The 13,743-nt window shown below is 35.0% G+C and overlaps 3 protein-coding genes and 1 long non-coding RNA gene across 4 annotated transcripts; 2 read left to right on the top strand and 2 right to left on the bottom strand.

Annotated features, from left to right (window-relative positions):
• Nucleotides 1-2,267: 2,267 nt before the first annotated feature.
• Nucleotides 2,268-2,913, bottom strand: LOC107195225. Its single transcript, XR_001516356.1, has 3 exons — nucleotides 2,741-2,913; nucleotides 2,548-2,634; nucleotides 2,268-2,418 (listed from the first exon to the last, which is right to left on the bottom strand). It is a non-coding gene; the product is annotated as an uncharacterized LOC107195225 (long non-coding RNA).
• Nucleotides 2,914-3,259: 346 nt separating this feature from the next.
• Nucleotides 3,260-5,172, top strand: LOC107195163 (17-beta-hydroxysteroid dehydrogenase 13-like). Its single transcript, XM_015584950.1, has 7 exons — nucleotides 3,260-3,274; nucleotides 3,816-3,992; nucleotides 4,064-4,240; nucleotides 4,324-4,473; nucleotides 4,541-4,797; nucleotides 4,866-4,991; nucleotides 5,052-5,172. Exons 1-7 carry the CDS (start codon nucleotides 3,260-3,262, stop codon nucleotides 5,116-5,118), a joined length of 969 nt encoding a protein of 322 aa, XP_015440436.1. The 3' UTR covers nucleotides 5,119-5,172.
• Nucleotides 5,173-6,253: 1,081 nt separating this feature from the next.
• LOC107195201 (symplekin) lies at nucleotides 6,254-11,061 on the bottom strand. Its single transcript, XM_015585001.1, has 16 exons — nucleotides 10,857-11,061; nucleotides 10,409-10,605; nucleotides 10,105-10,338; nucleotides 9,742-10,028; nucleotides 9,446-9,675; nucleotides 9,188-9,373; nucleotides 8,669-9,111; nucleotides 8,321-8,593; nucleotides 8,055-8,238; nucleotides 7,745-7,986; nucleotides 7,494-7,672; nucleotides 7,259-7,419; nucleotides 7,047-7,182; nucleotides 6,599-6,963; nucleotides 6,445-6,522; nucleotides 6,254-6,340 (listed from the first exon to the last, which is right to left on the bottom strand). The coding sequence occupies exons 1-16, from the start codon at nucleotides 10,908-10,910 to the stop codon at nucleotides 6,254-6,256; spliced, it is 3,336 nt and encodes a 1,111-aa protein (XP_015440487.1). The 5' UTR covers nucleotides 10,911-11,061.
• A 475-nt stretch (nucleotides 11,062-11,536) lies between these two features.
• Nucleotides 11,537-13,738, top strand: LOC107195177 (ketohexokinase-like). Its single transcript, XM_015584966.1, has 3 exons — nucleotides 11,537-11,918; nucleotides 12,661-13,257; nucleotides 13,335-13,738. Exons 1-3 carry the CDS (start codon nucleotides 11,776-11,778, stop codon nucleotides 13,732-13,734), a joined length of 1,140 nt encoding a protein of 379 aa, XP_015440452.1. The 5' UTR covers nucleotides 11,537-11,775; the 3' UTR covers nucleotides 13,735-13,738.
• The last annotated feature ends 5 nt before the right edge of the window (nucleotides 13,739-13,743 follow it).

Raw genomic sequence — 13,743 nt, forward strand, 5'->3', positions numbered from 1 at the left:
GTAAGCGAGAAATCATGAACGAGAAAGATCGCGACGCGTGGAACACGATGCTACCTCCGCGACGTCTCGCGCTAGACTGCGAGCCGCGCTCGCCGAGATCCCAAGACCGATTTAAAGCTCTGCCATAGTTTGCTGAATGTACCTCGAACAGCGCCGATTTTCCTGCAACTTTTCCTCGCGATTTCAATTAATATCGAAGATGTATGCCTAACCCTTATAATTGAATGCGGGAAAAGTATTTTCGGTTGAGTAACATGTTCAATTATTCGTAAGATACAGATGGTCAAGTAATTCAAATAGATCGTTTTTCAAGTATGTATACTGTACGTATATTGTATGCTCTTATCCGGACGGCAGTACGCGAGAGCTGTGTAAACTTCGATTCGAATTAAATCAGTGCTAATGGAATGATTGGAATAGTAAAAATGAAATGGCAAAAGATAATATTTCAAGTGTTTTGTTCTTTTGAACATGTTCTCGATTATGACATAATCCCACATAAAAGAGAACGCCAAATTGTTCGACTCAACAGTATCCAGCCCCTCGGCGGTTAATTTTTCAAACTGAGAAATTCCGACATCGCGATTGGTTGGAAAGGGGTCTCAGGTAGTACGGACCGGAGATGAATGGCAGAATCGATAAATTCTGCTTTCGTTCGACCGGATCTGCCGTGCTGGTACGGAAAACGTTTTAAGATCCGTTAAAGCTCTGAAAGTATCTAGCCTCTAAGTGCTCTTATCTCAGTAGCTGAGATTATATCCTGCGGCGTTCAGTAATCGATGACTCAGTACAACAGCAATTATTTCGAACGATATCTACCTTATTTTATATCTGAAAGATCCCTCGACCTTCGAGCGAAACATCTTGCATCACATGCGAATTAATACAACGGTGTGTTTACGGAGAAATATTGTCGACTGTTTTATCTAGAAAGATCGATTGTTCCGACGCACTATCTCAGTGTTACGAATACATATCGCTAAAAGCTCGTATTCAGAGCCTGCAATTAATAGCAACCTTTTATTCCAAACTCTGACAAGTATTCAAAAATTAATATCCGTACAGTTTTCCAATACGGCTGTATCGGAATATTCCAAAACATGCACAAGATTTTTACGTCCTAAATTCGCACAATGTATCTATGTACGTTATTTGATATAAAGAAAATATTTCTGTATTTTCCACGTCACAGTTTAGTTAGTCCCGTGATAATCGCGATTAACCCCGTCTACTTTTTTTTCTATCATCGTTTCTGGTGAAAAATGCGCGTATAGTATATGTATGTATACCTGTAACGGCCTTTGTGTTCCCAGTTCAAAGGCCTGCCCCCCTCAGCTGACTATTGTTCGTTATCTCTGTATACTACGCGTAGGGGGCGATCTTATATATTTTCGAGGGGTTCAGAACTATAATGGCGTGAAAACAAAGGACATCGACGTCCGGAACACCTGGAACTTCTCTTCCCTTTAAAAGACTTTCGCGTGCCACTCGAAATTTACCTGGGACAGTAAGAATTTTCGGGCGCGGAACGGGATGCCAAGCATATTGGAAGTGCCGAGGAAATGAATAGCATAAAATACGTTTCGCACGGAGAAAATAAGAATTCCTCTGGGATGCTCGCGATATTTCTTTTCTTCCGAGCGGACTGACAACCAAAGAACTCTGGACGCTTGCTGTGCCTGTACAAGAAACGCGAAATAATATTCCTTCCGACAGAACAACTTCGCAGTTATTAATTTTTCATTCGCCGAGGCGTTTTCTTCCGAATATCTACGGCTGGAAGTACAAACACCGCTTCGTGTAAGTTCCCTCCTCAAAGAACGATTTTATTGCAATAAAGGATTATGAGATACACGGATTACGCCTTGGAACTTTTTTCCTTCGGTTAAAGACAATTTATTCCTCTCAGCAAGAACGTGTCATCTGGATATCTTGTTAAACATGGAATGGTATTTAAAAAATATCTGGATTAATTTTCCTAAAATTACTATTTAGGGGGCAATTGTGAACTGTGTTTATTTTAGTTTTTCTTACAGTGCCCATTGCTGTTACAAAAACATTTTTGGTAACTTATTAAGTTTAAGAGACTTGTATACAGAAGACTTTCCAAAGTATATTGTTGACAGTGCTATAATGTACTTTTGAGGTTTAATACTAAAAACAGTGGAAAAGAGATGAAAAACATTTCAGCGTGTGCAGTATGTGTATAAATAATTTTGCAATCTACATATTACAGAGATATTTTAAGAATGTTCAATAGGAATGGACGTGTTACGAATCAAGGAGCATTAAGAAACTGGTAGTAAAGAACATTTTATAAGTATGTATTTTATTAATTATTTATACATAACATAAATTTACTACCACAATATATGATACACCATAATTTTATGGCATGTCAGGAATTTCTTCCATACCCTGTAAAAAAACCAACAATTCAATTGAGTAAGTTCTTTTATAAATATTGAAATCTTGAATTTGAGAAAGTTATATTAGCGTAAACATTTTTATTATTACTAAACAATACAAAACTTGACAATTACTTACTTTTTTTACATAATATTTCCCAGTTAAACAATTATCTCTCTCAAACATTGATAAATCCCACTCTTTTGTCAAATCTCTACGCATTGGCTGCAAAGACAAAATAAAATAGAAATAAGGAAAGAAATATCTAGTTCAAAAAATACTTGTTACGCAAAAGCGAGAACGTATAGGTTAAGTTGCAATAAGTACTTACGTTTCCATAAAGCCATTCAGCTGTATGATAGGCTGCAATTTGTGGTATAGACATCAAAGTTCCCATAATACAGATACATGGAACTATTTCGAACCACCACATTTTGAACGAATCTTGTTTTTAACTTAATGCACTAGCTGACATACAATTGCAAAATGTCGGCCCAGCAAGCTTACCATGTGTATGTATATACCAGTGTTAAAACGCGCTTGCGTTTATCACTTTGTTCATAGCGTGTTATATTTCAAATTGGTATTTCACTTTTCGTTTAATCGTTTAGCAAAGTTGAACTTTTAAAATTTATGACGAGAGGGTTAATATAATGTGTGGGTATAATAATGACAAATGTGATATCTTATTTAAATAATTTGTACACATATAAAAAATAATTTAACTAATTTGATGCTGATACTTAATAGGATTCCTCACTACAGTTCTGAATTAAGTGGTATATTATTCTTTCAATTAGTTTACAGTTTGAAATTTTAAATATTACATTGCAGTGGCCATCATCTTCCGATGTACGATTACATGGTAAAAGTTAGAGTTACTTTATTTAAATACTTTTAGAGTACTGCCTGTACGCAGCAATAACAGTGAAGGCGGTTGAAGATTTTGAAAAAACGAACTTGAGTGAGCGTGTTCTTTTATATTTATTTTAAAACTCTTATTCAAACTTGTCGATTCTCCTTGTAAAATATTCGATTGGTACAATGCAAATTTTGGATAGCTTCCCACCGCAATGACATGATATGTTATCATAATTTCTTGACGATAGTTGATACAAGGTATATATGTTTCGATTAAATAAAAGCCTCTTTCAGGCACTTAATTGATTCAAATTGTCTCGTGACACGATCGAGTTCGCGCTTGGTTTTAATTATTGTTTTTCAGAAAATGGTAAGTATGATGTAACAAACATGTGTATTCGATAGTATAAAATTTTTTTAATGATTACATATCTTTGAAATTAAGGTTTCATCAGATCCACGTCATAACATTTAAAATCATGTTCTATTTAGACTGATATTATGGTTCAGTATGTTTCTTACATAAGTGTAAATTAATTTTTCAGGAAAGTCTAAGAAGAAATCTTAGGCCACCAAAAATGTTCTTACAAGTATATTCCCTTTTCATCCTGATGCTAGATCTTGTAACACTTTTAGTTGGCATCTTTTTTGCTATTTTAATGGCAATATATAGAACATTTAGACCTCCACCTTTGAAAAGTTTACATGGAGAAGTTGCAATGGTAATAGGGTTATTTAGTCAAATTTATAAACAGTGCGTTTCATTGATGAAGCACCTGCTATTTGTCCCTAGGTTGTTGGTGCTGGACGAGGTGTAGGCAGAGAATTAGCAATTCATTTGTGTCGGTTGGGTGTCAGTGTTGCTTGTGTGGACATTAATGCTGAAAATTCTAATGTTACTGTAGAAAAAACTTCACAGGCATTGGGGGTGGCAAAAACATATATTTGCAATGTTACGGACAAAAATGAAGTAAGCTTAATGTTTGTAATATTACAGTTTATACCATGGAATAGTTAGGGTAGTACATAATTGAATCACATTAATTACAACAGGTGGCTCGTACTGTAAATATTATTCGATCACAATTAGGTGAAATTACAATGCTTTTTCATTGCTGCAGTATACCAAGTCCTAGGGCATTAATTGAAGATCAACCAGAAATTAGGCACACAATTGAGTTAACTGTAGTCAGCCACTTCTGGGTAAAATATATGTTGTACAATATACATGTAATTGATCATAAATATGAACAGTGAGATGTGCTTTTAGTTATTAGAAACAGTTTTACCTTCCATGGAACGTGCTGGCAAGGGACACATAGTGGTTTTGTCTTCTGTGGCTGGTCTATCAGGTGTTGTTACTGGAGGAAGTAGGGTTCCTTTGTCTACTGCTCAGTTTGCTGTTCAAGGTTTAGCTGAGTCATTACATACTGAATTAAGGCATTCTAATAGTAATATTATAATTACCTTAGTTCATGTTTACCCATTTATTGTGAGCGCAGAAATGGCAAGAGATATTCGTTTCAGGTATGGGAGCGAATAAACAATACTCGTATTCCTATAAACAACTAACTTTTTTTTTACGTTTCATGTAGAATACCAAGCTACTTTGGCACAATGCCCGCTGTAGAAGCAGCTAAGCAAATTTTAGATGGTGTTCGTCGAAATTATGCGGAATTCAGTGTACCTGGGTATTTACTATATCTGGGACATGTTCTCAGGTAACTCTACAATTAATGCAATTAAGTATCTCATATGTAATTAACATTTCACTTTTTTAGGGTACTTCCGAAAAAGGCATCGTTTATGATGCGCGACTTATTAGACACGGGAGTTGATTTTGGATGATATTTAGTTTTCCTAATTAAGTGTGATAATTTGTTTCTGGCAGTTATATTGTGGGAAACTGTACTGGAGAAGTTTGAGATTTGTATAACAAAAAATATTTTATTTGCTCTTTCTATATCGTTCGATCTTTGAAGCATCTTCCAATAAAGATTAACTTTTTGTAACTTCTGTTTTGTAATTCATACACATTACATTTACGTAGCTCTTACATGTTTTAATACTCATATACAGTAAAACAACATGTCATATGTAAGATACGCGTATGAGTAAATACGAATAATCGGTAGAATGACTCATTAATTAATGGAGCAAGAAACATATACGCACAATGTATAAAACATGATAAACACATTCATGATACTTAATGTTTGAGTATAAACCAGAAACTGTGAGTCTTTATACTTACTGTTTGAGGGAGACATTCGCGAGGATAAATATAATACCAAGTTGAACATTATATTATGCAACTTGTACGTATGCAACGTAAATCACATATATTTTGTAAAACGAATAAAAACTGTTATCATATTTCATATTGAAAGAATGATCTATATACACAGTATCGTGACAATTTAACGTAGCAAAACATTTATTTTGCGTCCTTGACAATGTATACTTTGAATTCCATAACCAATACTGTGTACAGAATATGTACATATAATTGTGTAACATCTCTATTCTTTTCTGAAAATGCTTTTATGTATATTTTTCGAAGAATTCCAAGTCTTAATAAATATATTTCTACAAATATAATTTTTAATTAATAATGACAATCTTGATCCTTGTTGAAATAAAATTAATTAAATAATTTCGGTATGCAATTGAGAATATACTATTACACCGTGCAAAATAACATACAGATGTATGTACATTCAATTGTAATGGAAGAACTATTTACAAAACCATATATTCAAGTGGGCTTGTCAAAAACATAAAATAGAGTTCATTTTCGACAAGAAAATTCAAAATTTAAATTATGTACACTTTTCAAACGAGTCAAAGAACATATGGATCTAAACGTTTCAGATTGTCACGAAGTATACACAAACATATTTATGATTTACAGTGTGAATTCGTTAAAGTTGGGACAATCTGTAGATGATGATTCAGATCCCAACACTGGAATGAGTTTATGCTAATCTAAACCAGGGGGAGCTGGTTCTGAAACATCAATTTCCATTGTATCTGGTTTTTGTTCGATCGGATAATCACCGGGTGGTGCCTGCAAGAAATTATAGGAAAAGCTGTTTGGATCAGTTCATATATTTATTTTGTTTTTATGATAATATAAAAATCAATTCTTTATATACAACTATCTTTACTCACAATATCAAATTCATCATGCATGTCGCAGGGTGATTTACCCTGAATAACGTCCATTATCGATTGTGGAATGTGCGCTTTCTGTAAAGCAATAACCACAGTTTATTTATACAAAAACCTTCTATGGTTAGTAAAAGAATAATGCCATTAGAATTACCTGATTCTCAGCGAACGCTTCAACATGCGCTAGTAAGGGGGCGCGTAAGTTACTAGCCATCTTTAATGCTTCTGCTAATTGAGCCGGAGGAAGTTGTAAGATGACAGCAAAACTTTGTGGTTGTGTTCGTTCGCAACACTTGACAAAACCCTCCCAGACTTTCGGCTGCTTCCAAACTTGCTTCAAAATTAACCGTTGTAGTATATTCATAACAAATCCACTTAACCTCGGGTACAGAGCTAGACTTTGTATTACTGTACGCATTAACAATGTAGGAAGCGGTGTCATGTCCATCAGATGTTGCATTACAACGGCCACAGTTTCCTGCGTATACACTTGTTTCTCCGCGAAACATAAAGACGTAGCTGAAAACCGATATTATCAAATGATTCTAAGCATAAAAAGAAATCGTTGTTTCTTATAGATGAACACTGAATATATATCATACCTTTTATAATTGTTTTTAATTCTGCTTTACTGGAGTCTATATTATGTAGGGCTATCAACAATTCAGCAGGTGTGATCGGAGAAGTATGAGGTACGCCGCCTTCGTTATTATGAGTTCCCAGTAACCTATTAAACACCTGTGAAAGAATCGTTGAATCGTTAATATACGATCTTACCTTAAGCTCACGCAGACATCATTAAAGACACATTTACCTCTTTAACTACAATTGGATTTAACTTTATCAGTTTTGGGAGGGCGGCTATAACTTCTTTCTTTGTTAAACCATTTAAAACCGGTATTAAGAAGCGAACATCTGAAACTCGGGTTTGATAAAGTTCTCGGACTCTTGCTACCAGTTCGGCGCTCGGTGCAGCTAAATATGAAGCAACACATTAAAGATATCGAAAACAGTGGTAATATATAACGTGAAATTATAGGTTCTCATACATTTCTCTGTAAGAATATGAATAATTCTCGTAACCAGTGTTTCTGCTCCTTTCGGACAATTTTCAACTAAAGCTAGTAACTGTGGACTGCCCATCCCCAGAGACCTTACTGGTCCTTCTACTAATCGAAGAACCATACGTTTTACATCCGCGCTCATTGACGTATAAACTCTTGCCAATCTAGGAGAATGTTATTAATAGGAGTATGAGAAAGACTTAATTGTTAATACATTCACTGTAGAGATGACTCACTCGTGGATTAGATCTTGATGTTCGCTCAGTAGCGCGAGATATAATCCAAGACACGCTCTCGTAGTCGATTCTGTCCATTGGTTTTCTATTTGAGGTCTACCTCGATCCTGTCCAAAAACAATCTCGGGTGGAGTATGGAGTCGTAAGAAACCTAAATAAAGAACCGCGTACTCTTCTATGAGTTTACTTAATTCTGGACGGCTGTATAGCTGGCACACTAATTCTATTGCAGCTTCCCGTATCTATGTGTAAACAGAAAATTGGAAGTTTCTTTAGTCTATCACAAATAATATACAATGATATTACATACAGTATTGTTCTCGTGACCAGTATGGCATAGTAACACATTTAAGAAAACTAATTGCTTCGTTGGTCTGCGAATAACCATGTCTTTCAGTAACTGTAATGGCACCAACCCTCTGGTCTCGTCAGAAGACACCATTTTTAAAGCCTCCACAGCGTCTTCGGTAATTAAAGGGGCTTCCAAATACAATCTTTTAAAAACAAAGTAAACAATGAATGTGACGTATACAACATTTTTTCATTTGCAAATACATTACTCGATACACTTAATACCTGTTCAATAATGTATCTCGATCTTTTCCTTGTACCAGATCTATTGCTGACACTAAAGTACACAACAGAAAGTTGTAGGCTTGATGTGGTGCTTCTTGAGGCTTTGTGCACAGTGTAGTTCTTCTTTGGAAACCTTGAAGTAACGCGTATTCTTCGTACAACCAGCCTAGAGCTAAGTCTAAACGACTTCTCATATCATCAGTAATGTATCGCAATACTGCCTCTTTAATATATGGATTAAATGTTGCAGCTAGAGTTGTTAAGATTTTAGACCTAAAATGAAATAATAACTAGTTAATCATAATTAAGTTCCAATCTCACAGAATATTTCTTTTGTAGTTTATTTACCTTGTGGCGGCTACGCCACCAAATACGGCTGTTTTTTCAGACAACAAGATCCTATTAACAGCCATTAGTAACATTTTTTCTTTTATTTCTTTTGGCAACGGTTTCGTGACTTCAGACAATTTCAAAGCTTTCAAACGGTTTCTTGCTTTTACAAGGGATTTTTCATGGGCTTCCAAAGATGCCTTTGCTTCCTTTTCCTTTTCTCTATCTTTTTCACGTTTTCTTTCCCGTTTTGCTTCTGCCACGCTGATAGTCGGATTCTTTATTAAATCCTCCATTACCGCGTCTTCGTCTTTCGACTCCTTTTTCTTCTTCGCTTTAGCTTGTTTTATTTGCGCTGCCAATAATTTAGCAATCGCTTGCCGTTGAATGGCAACGTCAGTCGTTGAAGTCGGCTGATATTCTCTTTGAAAAATCGTGGTCATTGTGTCTGGTACCCATGCCTATGAATAAAATATGTTTAATAGAAGAAGTTTTGGAATGATAACGATCTTATTCAAAAGAAGACGTATTATTTACCATGCTATCCATTACTAGATCTGTAGCAATCTCTACGCTTAATCTTTCGGAAATAAAACTTTCCGAAAGTTCCAATAATTCTGGTAATTTTGGAGGCGGTACAGGAGTGGGCACGACCTCCGGTTCTTCCGGTATTAAGGGAGTTTCAACTTTAAGCCGTTTCGCAGCAGAAGCAGCAGCCGCTTCCTAAAAATTATATAATTTACTAATGAATAAATTTCGATCAGGACACATCATTCACATCAATAACAAAATTACTTGTTGACGTTTTTTCATGCGTCGGATGTCCTCCGGTTTTGGATAAGCTTTAATTATTTCTTGCTCTTTCGCTCCCAGCTGTGCCAATTGCTTAGCTATTGTAGACGCGAATTCTATACTAGCAGGGTGTTTCATTAGACCTAATAATGTTAATTTCAGCTGCTTCTGTACACTAGTGACTTGAGAATCAGACAATGTTGGAGGTAAATCGTGTTGTAACCTTTGTAAAGCTGTAAATTAAAATCTATTAGTTACAAACTGTGTATAAACAAGCTTTGACCACATATGCTGTATACCTTGTATTACTCCTGGCATAAATTGAGGTCTTGTCTTGGCAATCAATGCCAGTGACCCCATGCATGTCATTAAATTAACACTGCTAACATGAGGAGAACCATGAAATTTAATTAACAAATCCATTACATCGTTGGCTTCTTCTTCCAATTTCCGCCTACGAGCTATTTTTAAAGTTAGTGGAATATCTTCTAAAGAAAAATCATCTTGCTTTTTTGGTGAATCTGGATCAGGATATGTTTGTATCAAAACAACACCTTCAAGAAACTTTACAGCTTGTGTCCTAATGCTGAAATATAAAAAATTTAATAATCAAAAATCGATTAATACAATTATGGAAATAGTAGCTAGAATAATCATTTTACCCATCATTATCACTGTCTATCATATTTATTATCTGTATCTTAAGTGTACTAAGTTGACCCCATGCTACTTCCATTTCAGGAGTAACTGTAGTAGCACTAGATATCCATTTTAATGCAGCTCTCAATATTCTACCACTAGCTCTTAAAGCTCTTTTGGCTACAGCAGATGATTCATCAGAGACTAATCTTAAGAGTATTTGAACTACACGTGGAATTATTTCTGGTTGCTTTACTCTGCAAATAAAACATAATTGGTAAATCTTGAATGAATGAATTATTTCAGTGCATCTGTAATGAGTATTACCCTGCTTCGTCTATGAAACCAGTGACTGTTTTCCTAACTTCTGCATTTCTATCTAAGGAGAATTGCAAAGCTTCGTCTAAATATAATGGTAGCAATTGTGGTTCCTTATTTACTAATATTTCATGAACTTTAGATAAATTGGTGACTTTTACGTCCTCTGTTGGATTTAAGGAAGCCTCGTTTAGCCATTCAACTATCTGCAAGATTTAACGCAAAACAAAACGACCCGTTATTTCTAATTTCTATAATAAAAATAATATAGATTTTTTATGACTACACTGTATAATTTGCTAAGCGAAACATTTTTCTTATACTTTGAACATAAACATTTTAGCTGATAATTATTACAGCTTCATGAAATACATATATGTATATCTCTATGCGTAACAAACGATGTGTTTGTATTCATGAAATATGTTTCGAAAATGTCACAGGTTATGACACTGACCAAATCACCCGGTCCCTTTTCCGAGTCTGTTCTTCTATGTATTCGAGGATCCATATTAAATTTTTTTATTAAACGAGTTTAAACGGAACGTGTACAAAGATTATCAGAAAAAAGTTGCTGTGCAATTTTTGTGCCGCAGCTTCCGTATTCTATGCGATACACGCGTAGATATCGCATATAGTTAGACCTGCTTAAAAGACAAATGATCTTTCTTATAATTAAGCTAAAAGTTTCTGTTTCCTTATATGATAATTTTCTCGGTATCAGTTCGGAATTGTAAATCAACGAACAATAAAAGTTATCTCGACATCCAACGAATTCGCTTGAGTTGCCATCTTGGCATTTTTCACTGTCAGTCAAGCGCTACAATCGTTTCATGTTAATGAAGCGGGAATTTTAATTTTACATCATCATTCTTAATCTCTACCTGCTGATAATATGGTTTAATCATAAATCCTGAAACAATATCTTCAATAAGCCATTCTACGTGACACATGTCACACTATATAAATGGATAAAAATCTATGTTCCAATCAGATGTTCACTTCATTCTTCGTATATAACTTATCAGTATAGTAGTAAAGAAAGGTACACTGCTTAACATGCTTCCGGTTTAACCGTAATCCCATTTTTCGTAAGTTTTATTATCGCTATTTTTGGCGCTAAAGTTACCGCAGGATTAAAAGTTATCGATGTATGTATCTCTATTCGAAGTGTCAAAGGTCGAGTAGACTTGATCGCCTACATGTAATCGGTCAGATAACGAGGGAAATATGTTGTTTAAACAAAAAGAAGTACTGGATACATGCGATATCGGATCGTGAAATTTTGTTTGGAGTGTATGTAAATTAGTCAGAACACCGTGGTCAGTTCAGAAGAAATGTAACGTGATTTGAGTGCTGCAGGGTTAGCATCTACTATGATTTCGAGCTTTTATGAAAAAATTATTGGTGCGTCTTCTACGACGGAGCCGAGCCAGCAGAAAATTCTTTGTGTTGGGTTAACTTGTTTGGATATTGTGCAAGCTTGTAGACAATACCCCGCAGAAGACACTGATCAAAGGTGAGATTGGGTGAGATTTTCTTAGGTTTGCGATTTTGCAATGTCATCTTTTATCTGTCATTTATTGTACTCAATGACCACGATGAGCACTGCTCATTGTAAGCATGCGGCTGATACATATAAGAGGCGTAAACAACTCAAGTAAATGGAATGTTATCTTTTCGTTTATCTTTCATTAAGATAATCTTTTGACAGATCGATTCTTAGATATCCAGGATAAATGAGATGTAAATTTACAGATCATTACGACTATGTAGATTTTAGATTATAGATTTTATACAATTGCGGAATATAATTAGACTGTGGATATTCTTGCACGCGCATGTTTTTCATAGTGCATATGTTTTGCACATTTTACATAAACGCCAAATGAAGAAATACGGTTCGTATTTCTACATATTTTTCACACCTTCTTGTGATCATGCCTACATATTTTTCACATTTCTTGTGACAACAGTTTTCCATTTATGTAACAGTTTATGAATCATGAATTATGATTTATAATACTTCCATATTACAACTATCGTATGATCATTTTATGGATATGCCTGTTCAGAATAATTTTAATTTAATAATACCTTGAGAAAGAGAAACAATGTCACTGATTGTCACTGATTATATAATAAAGTCTTGAAGCGTGCAATTTGAATGATATATAATGCAATTAGTATTAAAGTCTATTAAGAATAAGAAATAGTTTCTAAATCATTTGTTTAGTGGCTGCCTTTTTTATTGTTTCTAGATCTGTAGAATATAGATGGCAAAGGGGAGGCAATGCATCCAATACTTGTACAGTTCTTTCCCTCCTGGGAAGTTTTTGTGAGTTCTTGGGTACCTTGAGCACGGATGAACATTTAAACTATCTACAAAATGACATGAGGAAGCATCACATTGATTTTTCCCATTGTCCTATGGTACAAGGAATTGGATGTCCAACATCGACGGTTATTTTGAGTTTGAGTAATGGTTCCCGCACGATTCTGCATCACAATCCATGTATGCCTGAATTAACATTGAAGGATTTTGAACAGTTGCATCTCCAAGATTACAGCTGGATTCATTTTGAAGGCAGAAATTTAAACGAAGTATTATCCATGATGCAGTGTGTGGAAAATTATAATAATATGTTAAGTTATAGTCAAGATTCCACAGATAAAGAACTTGATTACAGCCAAATGCCAATTACAGTTAGTGTGGAACTGGAACGTCCAGAACAGGAGTTATTAGATCTGTTACCATATGTTGATGTTGCATTTATATCTAAAGATTTTGCTCAAAGTAGAGGATATGATAATATGAGTGAGACATTAAAGAATATCAGCGAAGATGCTAAATCTGGGTGTGCATATAAATTACAAGCCTTGAATAAATTAAACACCAAAATATTAACGTGTTACTAACTTTATTTACTTTTAGGGCAACTCTGATCTGTGCTTGGGGAGATCGAGGTGCTATGGCAAGAACTCCGGACAATGTCACAGTACAGTCTCCTGCTTTCCCACCACACGAAGTTGTGGATACATTGGGTGCTGGTGATACTTTCAATGCAGCAGTGTTGCACTTTTTAAATACCGCAAAATTAGATTTTATTAAAACGAGAAAATCGGACTTGTCCGAAGAAAACACAGAGGGGCATAAGCGCAATATCACAAAGAATTATAATATAGAAAGCGTAGAATGTAGCCATACTGAATTTATTACGCAGAGTGTTCTACAAGCAGCCGTGACTTTCGGTTGTCAAGTAGCTGGCGCTAAAGTTGGTTTAAAAGGCTACGGCAAATTAGATGAAATCTTCAAAAATGCATTGCAAAGCTAGTCGAAATAT

This window comes from Dufourea novaeangliae, unplaced genomic scaffold (assembly GCF_001272555.1).
Source record: "Dufourea novaeangliae isolate 0120121106 unplaced genomic scaffold, ASM127255v1 scaffold55, whole genome shotgun sequence".
In the NCBI taxonomy this organism is placed as follows: domain Eukaryota; kingdom Metazoa; phylum Arthropoda; class Insecta; order Hymenoptera; family Halictidae; genus Dufourea; species Dufourea novaeangliae.